The sequence below is a fragment of the Corythoichthys intestinalis genome, chromosome 5 (genome assembly GCF_030265065.1).
Source record: "Corythoichthys intestinalis isolate RoL2023-P3 chromosome 5, ASM3026506v1, whole genome shotgun sequence".
NCBI lineage: Eukaryota > Metazoa > Chordata > Actinopteri > Syngnathiformes > Syngnathidae > Corythoichthys > Corythoichthys intestinalis.
Genome location: NC_080399.1, coordinates 7,894,361 through 7,910,339, shown reverse-complemented (window position 1 = coordinate 7,910,339; position 15,979 = coordinate 7,894,361). Strand labels below are relative to the sequence as shown.

Below are 15,979 nucleotides of genomic sequence, written 5' to 3'. Positions count from 1 at the left end.
TTGCACAGTGCTCCTTGAGATGTTTAAAGCTTGGGAAATCTTTTTGTATCCAAATCCGGCTTTAAACTTCTCCACAACAGTATCTCGGACCTGCCTGGTGTGTTCCTTGGTTTTCATAATGCTCTCTGCACTTTAAACAGAACCCTGAGACTATCACAGAGCAGGTGCATTTATACGGAGACTTGATTACACACAGGTGGATTCTATTTATCATCATCGGTCATTTAGGACAACATTGGAACATTCAGAGATCCTCACTGAACTTCTGGAGTGAGTTTGCTGCACTGAAAGTAAAGGGGCCGAATAATATTGCACGCCCCACTTTTCAGTTTTTTATTTGTTAAAAATGTTTAAATTATCCAATAAATGTTGTTCCACTTCACGATTGTGTCCCACTTGTTGATTCTTGACAAAAAAATTAAATTTCATATCTTTATGTTTGAAGCCTGAAATGTGGCGAAAGGTTGCAAGATTAGAGGGGGCCGAATACTTTTGCAAGGCACTGTAGCTACCTGGTGGATAACAATTGCCAGTATACCGAGCAAGTAACCCTCTTCATCCCAATTTACTTGCCCTGCGCTTGTCTGGGGAACTTCCACCAGCTTATCGTTACCCCCTCCCTCTTCTTTTCTCTCTCCCTACACCAGCTGCACGACAGAGCGGCTGCCGCTCCCTCTCACCATCGCCGGGAGCTGGGCTATTGTTACCCGACGTGGCCGTTGCAGCCAGACTGCTGCTTGCGAAAATATTTGTCGACCTATGACATTTTAATGCTTCACTCTCCAATTTCTTTAATTTTTTTCTCCCTAACCTTCTCCGCGCCACCCTGCTCTTTTCTGTTTTTTGCCACCACCATCCATATTGTGCATTAACGCTCGTCGCTACTTTGCTTCCACAAGGAAGGAACCAATGAAGGCTACTCTGTGCTTTCTTCGTTCCTAGTCTATCAGATTGGCGGTGAACAGCCAGGTGCATTGCTGCCACCTGTCGGATTGGATGCGAACTGTAGATAATCAGAGGATAGGGGGGATAAAAACAGTGATGTATAATCTATGGCGGCCGCCGGCCATCCAGGGCACCGGCCGTTCTGTCATCCTCCAGAACCCACAGATTACCAGTCCGCCCCTGTAACAAAGTAGCGAGATGAACTTTTGGTATTGACCAAATACTTATTTTCCACCATGATTTGCAAATAAATTCTTTAAAAATCAAACAATGTGATTTTCTGTTTTTTTTTCCCACATTCTGTCTCTCATGGTTGAGGTTTACCCATGTTGACAATTACAGGCCTCTCTAATATTTTTAAGTGGGAGAACTTGCACAATAAGTGGTTGACTAAATACTTATTTGCCCCACTGTATACAGTACAGTTTTACAACCTTGGATCAATTTAATACATTATAAATTTTCTATTGTATCCGAATGTTTCACGCGAGTTCAATTTTTCATGTAGAAAAGCATGAGAAACTGTTCATCGCTTCTCAAGAACTATTTGTGAGTGAAACCTGTTATTATTCTGAAAGGAAGCAGATAGTCTATGTTAAAAAAAAAAAAACACAAAAAAAGATTCGCAGACAAGAGAAGCTAGAGTGACGTTTTGGATATGCAGATCGAAAGTGGAAGCTGTCAGCAATTGTACAAATCTGTCAGATTTGCATTGAGTTAAAAACGCAGGCATTTTGCCAGTTTGAAGTTGTTTGGGTGAGGGAAGAAAAGCTGCAAAAATCCCTACGACAGACACGTAGGGACAGTTAATGCCCCGTACTGTTTATGTAATTAAATATAAAATCAGACTTTTTAAAATAAGCTAAAACTCCCTGGAGTGGTCCTCTCAGTTCAGATTTAAACGAGTTGCAAGTGAGGAGCACAGATGTAAATTCTTAATGTAGGCCACTACTATCTTCGCCGTTTGAGATGTTGGAAGAATCCGCAAGACGACAAATTGAGAGGGTGTATGTTCTGGCGAGCGTTGCCGCGGCGAGGTCGCCCTCAGAGCTGAGTGACAGATTACAGGTCAACCGTGATGCCGCAGACCCTGCCGCGCCTCGGCGGAGATGAATCACCCATCAGTGTTCTTCTGTAAACCATCAATCACCTCTGACTTGACACTCTACTGCCATCACCCCGCGCTTACCCGGGAAACGACACCAAAACGCAGTGAGGACTTTTGCTGACGAAGCAACTTGAAGTCTACTTTGTTCCTTTCGTCATGAACCTCTCACCCCTCGCGTATTGCTTTGCGCGTCACATCTGCGCCCGCTCACTCCATTGTCCGCGCTTCATTTCGCCTCGGAGAAGCAGAGTTCATCCCTGCCTCGGAGTGCGATATCGCTCTCGCGCATCTTGCCGGATATCTCACTGGCCGGCACTTTAGACAGAGCAAATCACTGTTGACATTTTAAAAGGTAGTGGATCGAATAGCTCACGGTAGGCTTGGTATGCCGAAGCGGCCTATGCGCAATAACTCTAGCGTGCCACCAGACGCTATCATTTGTTTGTGGTCTGCCCGGCTAAGAAGACAGGTTAAATCACTGTGACATGCTAAAGCCGCAGCTATAAGTCTCATCCTTTGCCCTTGTTCAACTTTTTCTTCTTTGTAGGTATCGAACGTTCGTTTCCGAGGACGCGGGCCCCAACACTCTCGTCGCCACGGTTCTGGCCAAAGACCCAGACGGGGATGGGATCAGCTACTCAATAACGGCCGGGAATGAGGAGGGGAACTTTGTCATTGACAGCCAGAAAGGTGAGGCTTCTTCATTTTACAGGCATTGTTCATCTAACTGACAGTCAAATCCGTCATATCACGTGTTCAATTTTCTGTAATAAATTCCTGGGACATGAGCGCCCTTTATTCTCAATGTCACCATGGAAAGATATGTGTTGATATGAAAAAAAAAAAAAAAAAACCCGAAAAAATAAAGGTCGTTTTACTCAGGCACTGCTCATAAATATTAATTGTCATTGTTAGCAGAATTGAGCTGTCTATATTTCTTACAGACGAAAATAAATGTTTCCAAGATTTTCTAACATGAATGACAAACAATTGATCTTTTAAAAACCTTTACTGTTTTTTTGTTGTTGTTGTTGTTTTTTTTTTAAACCTGTCCTGTTCAGCTGTTTGACACGGAAAGTGTCCGGATGGTCTGAACAGTTATAACTAGGGTTGTTCCGATCATGTTTTTTTGCTCCCGATTCGATTGTTTTAGTTTGAATATCTGCCGATCCCGATATTTCCCGATCCGATTGCTTTTTTTTTTTGCTCCCGATTCAATTCCAATCATTCCCGATAATTTTTCCTGATCATATACATTTTGGCAATGCATTAAAAATGAATAAAACTCGGACGAATATATACATTCGACATACAGTACATAAGTACTGTATTTGTTTATTATGACAATAAATCCTCAAGATGGCATTTACATTATTAACATTCTTTCTGTGAGAGGGATCCACGGCTAGAAAGACTTGTGACTTTGTATATTGTGACTAAATATTGCCATCTAGTGTATTTGTTGAGCTTTCAGTAAATGATACTGTAGCCATTAAACTGTTCTGCCCAAATGCATGATGGGAAGTGCAACCATGACTGTGCGTAGTGGTACCAATTGATATATCTTCTCTGCGTTGGGAAATAACATAGGGTGTTAAGAAAAAGATCAATTACTACCTTTCTTCCCCACATTGCTTCCCACGATATTTCTAATCATAGGGAGAGGGATTGTAAGGCTTTAGCCAATTTAAAAAAAGGCTCCAAAGGCTGCCAAAATTCACTCTACTCATATTACGCTGCCTTTTAGCTCTATAAAACGGCGCCATTACGGATTGAACGCGACAATGCGTGAGTGGGTCGTGCAGCGCATACGTTAATTGCGTTAAATATTATAACGTGATAAATTTTTTTAAAAATTAATTACCGCCGTTAACGGGATACATTTGATAACCCTACCTTAACCCTAAACTAAAGACTCTGGATGAGTGTAACATATTATGTCTGTAACGTTAAATACAATTACAAAACGATTTAATTAAAAAATACATATATATTAAAAAAAAAAAAAAAAGGCATGTCCGATATTTTTTTGCAGATTCCGATACTTTGAAAATGACGTGATCGGACCCGATCGATCGGCATCATCTCTAGTTTTAACGTTTTACATTGAGAGCATGACATACTCCCATTGTGATCATTCAACATACCTCGTTTATGATGACAAAGCAGCGAACAGGAAGGGGTTGTGGGGGAACAGAAGAAAAGAAACACAAGAAAAGAAAGAAAAGAAACAAGAACAACAAGAAGAAATATATTGAACGCCTAGAGTATTTATGAATATGTTGGTGCTCTCGTCAGTGCGATGTATTACCGGTTGACACCATGTGGGGGGCCTGTTGAACAGGGAAAGAAGGGGTGGGTGGTGGGGGAATCTATAAGCTAAGTGATTGGGATGGGTGGAGTGTGAACAAATCAGCTCTGTGATCTAGAAACCAGTAATTGTGTGAATCCCTTGTTAGTGTAAGCCCGTTGGCAACCGACCCTACACCGCCCCATCGCCAATCCCGACACCGGGACCTAACCCAATCACATCCAGCCACGCGCGAGCCCCACCAAACACGCGACAGCCACGCAGATGAGCGGAGATATCGTGCGGGCGCCAACCCAGGGCCAATACTTTAATCCGGCCCATTTTTGGAGTTTTGTGTAAAATGATAATGATTTATTTTTTTTTCCATTCTCTTTTGTGTTTTTTCATTGCAAGCAAAATATATGAAGATATTACTACCAAAGCATTTGTAATTGCAACCATTTTCTGGAAGGAATTGAGCATTATCTGGCAGAATAGCAGGGGTGCCAATACTTTAGGCCAGCACTGTAATTATGACATGATACTCATGAGCATTAATGAATGCTTATAACAGATGTCATTTAGTGTAGTGTTTGGCAAATTATCTCACTTTTGAAAGGATGTAAAAGATCCAAGATGGACATCAATGGAGTAAGTGACATAATTTGCCGGATGACACATAATAAAATCTGTCATGAGCATTCAGTAATGCCGAGGATAGTGTCATATGTGTCATATGACAGTTTTATGACGCCACTGTTAAATAAAGCGTTACCTATTAACCCAAATAAATCAGCAAAATAAGCCGCATTGCACTAAAAGCAGCAGGATTCAAAATAAGGGGAAAAAAGTAGCGGCCTATAGTCCGAAAATTACGGTTCATTATTTTACTGGAAAGAGAAATGAGCTTTTTGTTTAAGCTGAATTTTCTACAGAGGAGGTATTATTTCTGTGTTTCTACCATAAAGTTCTATTTTGGTTTCATCTGATCATAACACATTCTCCCAGTACTCGTCTGGATCATCCAAATGCTCTCTAGCGAACCACAGACGGGCCTGGACGTGTACTTTCTTCAGCAGGGGGACATGTCCGGCAGTGCAGGATTTGAGTCCCTGGCGGCGCATTGTGTTACTGATAGTAGCCTTTGTTACTGTGGTCCCAGCTCTCTGTAGGTCATTCTCTAGGTCCCCCCCATGTGGTTCTGGGATTTTTCCTCACCGTTCTTGTTTTCATTTTGACGCCATGGGGCGAGGTCTTGAATGGAGCCCCAGATCGAGGGAGATTATCAGTGGTCTTGTGTGTCTTCCATTTTCTAATAATTGCTCCCACAGTTGATTTCTTTACACCAAGCGCTTTACCTATTGAAGATTCAGTCTTCTCAGCCTGGTGCAGGTCTACAATTTTGTCTCTGGTGTCCTTTGACAGCTCTTTGGTCTTGGCCATAGTATAGTTTGGAGTGTGACTGACTGAAGTTGTGGACAGGTGTCTTTTATACCGATAATGAGTTAAAACAGGTGCCATTGATACAGGTAACTCGGGTTGTTCTTATGTTTTTTTTGCTCCCGATCCGATCCCGATCATTTTAGTTTGAGTATCTGCCGATCCCGACATTTCCTTATCCGATTGCTTTTTTTGCTCCTGATTCAGTTCCAAGTCCAATCATTCCCGATAATTTTCCCTGATCATATACATTTTGGCAATGCATTAAGAAAAAAAAAAAAAAAAAACTCGGACGAATATATACATTCAACATACAGTACATAAGTACTGTATTTGTTTATAATGACAATAAATCCTCAAGATGGCATTTACATTATTGACATTCTTTCTGTGAGAGGGATCCACGGATAGAAAGACTTGTAATTCTTAAAGGATAAATGTGACTTTGTATATTGTGAGTAAATATTGCCATCTAGTGTATTTGTTGAGCTGTAAGTAAATGATACTGTAGCCATTTAACTTCTGCCCAAATGCATGATGGGAAGTGCAACCATGACTGTGCGTAGTGGTACCAATTGATATATCTTCTCTACGTTGGGAAATAACACAGGATGTTAAGAAAAAGTTCAACTACTACCTTTCTTCCCCACATTGCTTCCCACGATATTTCTTATTGTTGAGAGAGGGATTGTAAGGCTTTAGCCAATTAAAAAAAGGTTTCAAAGGCTGCCAAAATTCTCTCGACTCATTTTACGTCGCCTTTTAGCTCTATGTATACGTAAAACGGTGGCATTATAGATTGAACACGACAATGCGTGAGTGGGCAGTGCAGCGCATGCGTTAATTGCGTTCAATATTTTAATGTTATTACCGCCGTTAACGCGATAAATTTGATAGCCCTACTTTAAGCCAAAACTAAAGACTCTGGATGAGTGTAAGACATTTTGTCTGTAACGTTAAATACAATTAGAAAACGATTTAATAATAATAAAAAAAATATATATATATATTTATTAAAAAAGGCATGTCCGATATTTTTTTGCCGATTGTGATACTTTGAAAATGACGTGATCGGACCCGATCGATCGGGACATCATAATGAGTGAAAACAGGTGCCATTAATACAGGTAACGAGTGGAGCCTCGTTAGACCTCGTTAGAAGAAGTTAGACCTCTTTGACAGCCAGAAATCTTGCTTGTTTGTAGCTGACCAAACACTTGTTTTATACTCTAATTTGGAAATAAATACTTTAAAAATGTGATTTTCTGTATTTTTCTCCACATTCTGTCTCTCATGGTTGAGGTTTACCCATGTTGACAATTACAGGCCTCTCTAATCTTTTCAAGTAGGAGAACTTGCACAATTGGTGGTTGACGAAATACTTATTTGCCCCACTGTAATTAAATACTCATATTACATTTTGTCAAGTTCAAAAATAGATCCTTAGGTAGACATTGTAAAATTACCCAAAAATAAGGAGAGAAGACACTCAGTTTTCTTGGCCAAGGAGAGCAATGTGACTCGTGAGTCACCAAGATTGATCTAAAGGAAAAAAATCCTCCTTGGTATTTTATTTAGGGGTTTGTCCTGAACAAAGATGGATGTCTTCCTAAGGGAGGGGAGAGCTAGCCGGAGACACCCATGTGGTTTTCGATTGGATATGTGTGTGCATGTAGGTGGAACTAAGTGAATACACGTGTGGAGGCAAGAGCTTATGTAAACAATCATGTAAACAGTCATTACAATCATATCAACAGTCAAAATAATCCAGACACTTCAGTTATGCAACGCTGCGGCCATGGAAGATGTCCTCGGATGGAAAATTGTCCTCGGAGGTCTAGACGAAAGTCCAGACGCCAGGTGCTGAAGATGCCTTGGAAGGTCTAGTTAGCAATGGTGCGGCCATGAGGCAAAATAGTTGTCATCCCGACCCTCTTTTACCTCTTTTTAAGAAAAATATGGCAATATGTATTATTTATGGTATATATGAGCACAAGCAAATATATAAGTAAGAAAAATATGGCAATATGTATTATTTATGGTATATATGAGCACAAGCAAATATTCAATCAACCAACCAAGCAAACATTTAATCAATCAAACCCCGATAATTACCTCAACATTTCCCGCCTGTTTATTCAATATTTGCGACAGAAACATCATTAAAAGAACCCCCTAAAAGGCTTTATTCAATCCAATCATTAGACATGTCGACGCATATTGTCACAACCCGGAGTTTACCAAGGGGACACCAGTTACATGATTGGACCGGAAGAAGGAGGGCAGGAAAGACGAGGGTAAGACAGGGCATGGTTAGCATGCAAGGAGTGCTAATGACAGACAGTAGGAAACCCATTAAAAGACTCAACACCTGTGGGTATTCGTTCATTGACATCTTAATCCACGCTGTGTCATTGCTAGCCCCGGCCCAAATAGCTCAATCTCAATATGTGCTTAGTGAAGCCTTTTCATAAATGTACATTTTTCCACCCGCAGGCGAACGGGGACGACTGTGGAATCAATTGGGTTGATCTGTATTTTAATTTACTCTTTGATCCGAAACCAGTGGCAATGGCAATGACATTTATCACCCAGAACCTTCCTATTTACCACACTATCATAGTTCCAAATCTTTGCTCGGCCTGGCTTTGTGCAGTTTTCAATTCTTTCTCTCCACTTCCTCCGAACCCTCGAAGCAACAAAATATTGGCGCTTTGTGTTCTGAAATTCCGCTGTATTGCTTCCCACTCTATGCAAAGAGGGCCGGCTCATTAAACAGCTCATGTCATCGGTAAACAAGTGTGACATTTAGGTTTTGCGAATACGTCCCGCAGCTCTCTTCTATTAATGCTGTGCCGCAGTGCTGACAATGTCACATGTTGCCATTAGAAGCAAAAACGCAACGGGCAGCCGGAACTTCGTGTAAATTGGGCAAGAGGAGAGTCAGCGTGCTCCGTCTTGAATCAGGATCATTGAAAGAGATGAATAGAAGCACAACGAGCGAATAAAAAAAAGCCCCCGAGTTGTCTCACTTCAATGACTTTGGCGCACATCAGAGGCTGCTTTCTTATCTGGCAACCTCTGATGATGGTGTCTGTGTAACTGTTAACGAGAAAGATGTTGACTCACACGTTACGCTATCTTTTTATCCCAGCTTTTATCATGACAGCTAAATGAAAGTAGACAAAGAGGCATCTGCTGTGCCTGGTTAACTTCTAACCTGATTCACTCAATACTTTTGTTTTTTCTTCAAGTGGATGAGCTCGCTGGGAAATCTTACGACTTGATGTTAGGGCTGCCACAAATGATTATTTTGACAATGGATTAAATCACTGGCTGCCGTTGATGGCGATGGATGTCTGATACATTTGAACTATGTAGTATGAGGTATGAAGTATGTAGTTAGATTACTCTGGGCTATGCATTAATGATGGAATTAGAGGTGCAACAATTAATCAATTAATCGACAACTAATCAATTAGCAAATTAATCGAGGACTATGTTGATAACCATTTAATCGCTTAGGACATTCTTTACCTTAAACTTGTCTAAATTCTTGAAATTATAACTTACATATAACTTCGCAGTTGTAAATATTAGATTTCCTCATTATACGAGGTGGGCAGAGCAACTTGCTTATTTAAATTTGGCGCCCTGAAGCGTTGGTCGCTCTGATGATGGTAGGGATGGACTTATTTGAGAGGGTGGGGCTTAAAGTTCGGTTCTTAACTCATTTGCTCCCAAAAACTTATAAATATGTTCTATTTTTAATTGTTTCAGTGTCCCAAAGACGTATTCTTTTACGTTTTTTTTCACAAGAGACGTCTATGAGTTCTCATTCAACTTAGCTCCAAAGCACAACGCTGACAATCCATTTTAAAGTAATAAAAATGGCCACTGTAGGGCAGTAGCGCATTTGGTAAGACTTGCAAACCGATTCAACGGAACGAACGGCTGGCCGCATGGCCGGGGCGCCAGCGGAAGACAACCAAATGGATGTCCAGGATGCAAGGCGGCGGACGACCGTGCAGAACAACCTGGCAGACATCCGGGATGCCTTGCGCTGGACGATCAAGCAGAACGACCGGGACCACCAGTGCAGCGGACGATGCCGTTGAGTCCATGCTGCTCGCTGAGCAGAGCGGGCGGCGATGAGGGAAAAGTTTACCCCGGCTGTCGCAGTCACAACAGTGTCATCTCTCAGTTAGTAATGTGTAAAGAAATTGTTACTTTGCTATCAAAAGAAGTTGCAGTTGTGGTCAAAAGTTTACATACACTTGTGAAGAACATAATGTCATGGCTCTCTTGAGTTTCCAGTTATTTCTACAACTCTGATTTTTCTCCGATAGAGTGATTGGAACAGATACTTCTTTGTCACAAAAAACATTCATGAAGTTTGGTTCTTTTTTGACTTTATTATGGGTTAACAGAAAAAGTGATCAAATCTGCTGGGTCAAAAATATACATACATGGATCTGAAAAAGCGAATCATTGACTTGAACAAGTCAGGAAAGTCACTTGGAGCCATTTCAAAGCAGCTACAGGTCCCAAGAGCAAAAGTGCAAACAATTGTTTGTAAGTATAAAGTGCATGGCACTGTTTTGTCACTGCCACGATCAGGAAAAAAACGCGAGCTATCACCTGCTGCTGAGAGAAAATTGGTCAGGAGGGTGAAGATTCAACCGAGAATTACCAAAAAGCAGATCTGCCAAGAATTAGAAGCTGCTGGAACACAGGTGTCAGTGTCCACAGTCAAGCGTGTTTTGCATCTCCATGGACTGAGAGGCTGCCGTGCAAGAAGGAAGCCCTTGCTCCAAAAGCGGCACCTTAAGGCTCGACTGAAGTTTGCTGCTGATCACATGGACAAAGATAAGACCTTCTGGAGGAAAGTTCTGTGGTCAGACGAAACAAAAATCGAGCTGTTTGGCCACGATGCCCAGCAATATGTTTGGAGGAGAAGAGGTGAGGCCTTTAGCCCCAAGTACACCATGCCTACTGTCAAGCACGGTGGTGGTAGTATTATGCTGTGGGGCTGTTTTGCTGCCAATGGAACTGGTGATTTACAGAGAGTAAATGGGATAATGAAGAAGGAGGATTACCTTCAAATTCTTCAAGATAACCTAACGTCATCAGCCCGAAGATTGGGTCTTTGGCGCAGTTGGGTGCTCCAACAGGACAATGACCCCAAACACACATCAAAAGTGGTAATGGAATGGCTAAATCAGGCTAGAATTAAGGTTTTCGAATGGCCTTCCCAAAGTCCCATTGAGAACTTGTGGACAATGCTGAAGAAACAAGTCCATGTCAGAAAGCCATCAAATTTAACTGAACTGCACCAATTCTGTCAAGAGGAGTGGTCAAAGATTCAACCAGAAGCTTGCCAGAAGCCTGTGGATGGCTAACAAAAGCGCCTAATTGAAGTGAAAATGGCCAAGGGACATGTTACCAAATATTAGCGCTGCTGTATGTATATTTTTGACCCAGCAGATTTGATCACTTTTTTCTGTTCACCCATAATAAAGTCATAAAAGAACCAAACTTCATGAATGTTTTTTTGTGACAAAGAAGTATCTGTTCCAATCACTCTATCGGAGAAAAATCAGAGTTGTAGAAATAACTGGAAACTCAAGAGAGCCATGACATTATGTTCTTCACAAGTGTATGTAAACTTTTGACCACAACTGTATGTTTGAAATATACGCTTTCTCAAAAAGCTCAATTTCTATGTTTATCAGAAATTGGAAAATTGCTGAAACTAAGCTATTTTCAAATGCAGATATTTGAAGAATGGAAAGAGATATGAACTCACTTTTTTTTTTCCTGCTGAAAGAAGAGAGTCTATTCTTTCTTTTGGTGGGTTCCAAGTTTATATAGCAATAGAACAATTTTCTGTGGGCCTTGCAAAATCAGTCAAAATCCAGTAAAACGGCCAGGAGCGAAGTGGGTTGCTCCAGTGAAAAAGGCTGGGAGTGAATGAGTTAAGAACTAAAACTGAAAAGTTACCAAGTGTTGCTTTAACTGTAGTCTACAACTGTATTGATTATCAAATTCATTGGCGACAAGAAGCAAGTTTAGAAAGTAAGATGTCCAAAAATTGGCAAAAATGTGAATTGTTGTTGTTCTGATTTTGGCTGTCAGTCTGTACAAGGCCTTAGTTTTTTTTTCTGTGTTTCTTAAAATAAAAAACAAATAAAATTAAGCAGAATAAAAAGTGCAATATTACCGGGTTTTCCCATGTATATTCAAATTATGTAATTTTTTTAAAAGACTAAACCAAAAATATTTTTTATTTATTTTGTGTTTTTCGAATTTAAAACAAGATCAAAAACAAATATTTACATATAGTAAAATGATTTGATACACTTTTATTTGATTTTAGAGGATGTTAAAGTTGGGAATTTTACTTAAATACATAATAAATTACATAATGATACAGTATATATATATATATGTAATAAAAATAATGATTATATATACTGTATTTAATAAAAATATATAAAATATAATTTTTTAAATTGAAAATACATTCTTAACAGTACATGCATTTATGATAAAAAAAGCTTGGAGGCTGCCTTGTTCTGGAGTATTCTTATCCTTTTAAGTGTCAAGGGGTTATGATGGTTTGGACAATTTTATTGTCAACAACGCCTCTAAATGATTAATCGACCACCAAAATAGCAGTCGATTCATTTTAAAATCGATTAATCGATTCATCACGGCAGCCCTGTTTGATATATTACTGATGTGACAAGTCACCACTGTGAAATTGTTTTGAGGATTTCAGCGACCTATCATGCGTTCCCATTTTTGCCCTGCCTGCTATCTGACCGCGCACAGCCTGCATTTTCATTATCACGTGCAGATTAATGGGTGCGCTGTCTTTGCAGGCTTGATTCGACTGCGCTCCACGCCGCTGCCCGAGCTTCAAGGCTTGGAGTACATCCTGAATGTGACGGCCACGGATGACAACGCATCGGGCGGTCTGCACCCGCTCTCGTCTACCGCACGTGTTATAGTGGGAGTGGACGATGTTAACAACAACAAACCTATATTTGAAGAGGTGAGGGACACGTTTTCTTTCAACTCTTGAGATCGATCGATCTAACTGGGAGAGCTTGTGAAAACGTGTCAGTGAAAAACTGGCTTCAATGTACGAACCGGTTATTGATTTTTCAACAAAGAGGGTGTATTCAGAATTTTGATTGACTTCAATTTGATGTAGAGCTGTAACTATGTAGGAAGGGGCCTGCAGCGATTCGATAGCCACCAGCCCCTCCCAGTTGAAATGGATTGGACGTCTATCACTGTTAATTACTCCCAATGAGTTAATAACTGATTATTCATTCATTCATCTTTTGAACTGCTTATCCTCACTTGAGTCGCGGGCAGTTTTTGGCAGCCCTTTTAATTTTTGTCTTAGTCTTAACTGAACTGGTTGCCAGCCTGCCACTTGTCTAATAACTGAATAATTGGTCAATTATTTAGTCCTAAATCATCAAAACAAAACAATATAATGAATATTGGACGTACATAACAATGGCAATGGCATCGACTTATACATGCGTCAATGGAATCCAAATACATTTGCATCAATAGAATCGACATTACTGGCCGTTAATGGCATCCGTGTACATTGGTGTCAATATAATGTAAATGCCATTGGAAATGAATGGGAAATTTGGACATACATAGCCGTCAATGGCATCGAATTACAGAAGCGTCAATGGAATCCAAGTACATTGGCATCAAAAGAATTCGTGTACATGTGCGTCAATGGCATCAGTGTACTTGGGCGTCAATGCAATGTAAATGCCATTGGAAATGAATGGGAAATTTGGACGTACATAGCCATCAATGGCATCGACTTACATGTGCGTCGATGGAATCTGAGTACATTGGCATCAATATAATTGGGGCACATGGGCGTCAATGCAATGTAAATGCCATTGGAAATGAATGGGAAATTTGGACGTACATAGCCATCAATGGCATCGACTTACATGTGCGTCGATGGAATCTGAGTACATTGGCATCAATATAATTGGGGCACATGGGCGTAAATGCAATGTAAATGCCATTGGAAATGAATGGGAAATTTAGACGTACATAGCCGTCAATGGCATTGACTTACATATGCGTCAATGGAATCCAAGTACATTGGCATTAACAGAATTGGGGTACATGGGCGTCAATGGCATCAATGTACTTGGGCGTCAATGCAATGTAAATGGCATTGGAAATGAATGGGAAATTTGGACATACATAGCCGTCAATGGCATTGACTTACATATGCTTCAATGGAATCCAAGTACATTGGCATTAACAGAATTGGGGTACATGGGCGTCAATGGCATCAATGTACTTGGGCGTCAATGCAATGTAAATGCCATTGAAAATGAATAGGAAATTTGGTATGTACATAGCTGTCAATGGCATTGACTTACATGTGTGTCGATGGAATCTGAGTACATTGGCATCAATATAATCGACATGCATAGCCATCATTAGTATTAACCAAAGTAAATGCCATTGGAAATGAATGGGAAATTTTAACATACATAACCGTCAATGGCATTGACTTACATATGCGTCAATGGAATCCAAGTACATTGGCATTAATAGAATTGGGGTTCATGGGCGTCAATGGCATCAGTGTACATCGGCGTCAATGGAATGTAAATGCCATTGGAAATGAATGGAAAATTTGGACGTACATAGCCGTCAATGGCATTGACTTACATATGTGTTAATGGAATCCGAGTACATTGGCATTAATAGAATTCGGGTGCATGGGCGTCAATGGCATCAATGTACTTGGGCGTCAATGCAATGTAAATGCCATTGGAAATGAATAGGAAATTTGGATGTACATAGCTGTCAATAGCATTGACTTACATGTGTGTCGATGGAATCTGAGTACATTGGCATCAATATAATCGACATACATAGCCATCATTAGTATTAACCAAAGCAAATGCCATTGGAAATGAATGGGAAATTTGAACATACATAACCGGCAATGGCACTGACTTATAAATGCGTCAATGGAATCCAAATACATTGGCATTATTAGAATTGGGGTACATGGGCGTCAATGGCATCAGCGTACATAGGCGTCAAAGGAATGTAAATGCCATTGGAAATGAATGGGAAATTTGAACATACATAACCGGCAATGGCACTGACTTACATATGTGTCAATGGAATCCAAGTACATTGGCATTAATAGAATTGGGGTACATGGGCGTCAATGGAATGTAAATGCCATTGGAAATGAATGGGAAATTTGGACGTACATAGCTGTCAATGGCATTAGAATTACATATGCGTCAATGGAATCTGAGTACATTGGCATCAATAGAATAAACATACATAGCCATCATTGGTATGAATCAAAGTAAATGCCATTGAAAATGAATGGGAAATTTGAACGTACATAACCGTCAATGGCATTGACTTACAAATGCGTCGATAGAATCAGAGTACATTGGCATCAATAGAATTAACATAGATGGCCCCTATTGCACTAGAGCCACACAAAGAAAAAATAGGCCTACGAGAATAAAGTCATAATATTTTGGGGATTTAAATCGTAATATTATGAGATACTATATAAGTCATATGTCGTGATATTACCAGATTTAAGTCATAATATTGTGAGAATACAGCTTGAGTAGTTTGGAGTTTAATCAAGCAAACATTATACAATTTAGTAGTATTTAAATGCATACATGTGCATTTGCTGTGGTTTAATATAATATGTTTATAGCATATTTTAAGTAGTAGGGGAGTAATTGGCTTGTAAAAAGCTTTACTAGTTTCAGCGAAAACGGAATAGCTTTTTGTTGTCAACTAGTTCCACACTAACATTAATCGAGATCTCATTTAGCTTAGCAATTGAAGGCGTGAGACTCATATTTCGAGTGTCCCAAATTTGCCGTGACGTGTGTGTCTACGTCCACTGAACTGCTATAACGACGCCAGTGCTCACTGCCGCCAGTGGCGGTTTTAATGCTGGGTTGGCACAGGGGCACTGACCCCTCTAAAGGGCCCATGTTCCCATTTCATTACAAAGCACGGCAATCGGCGAATCCACAGCATGTTAAATATTACTGCTACTTTTGTGTTTAAATAGCTTTTCAAATTTTTTTGTTCCATGTATTGTATCCTTACTTGCACACGTTATGATTAAATCT

The 15,979-nt window shown here is 40.2% G+C and overlaps 1 protein-coding gene across 2 annotated transcripts in view; it reads left to right on the top strand.

The window, feature by feature from the left end:
• Nucleotides 1–15,979, top strand: part of LOC130916155 (neural-cadherin-like) — a 442,935-nt gene that overhangs the window by 185,354 nt on the left and 241,602 nt on the right. For both annotated transcript variants that reach the window (XM_057836649.1, XM_057836648.1), the window contains 2 exons: nucleotides 2,601–2,743; nucleotides 12,671–12,843. In XM_057836649.1, coding sequence (XP_057692632.1) covers nucleotides 2,601–2,743; nucleotides 12,671–12,843 — 316 coding nt within the window. The remainder of the gene's footprint in view (nucleotides 1–2,600; nucleotides 2,744–12,670; nucleotides 12,844–15,979) is intronic.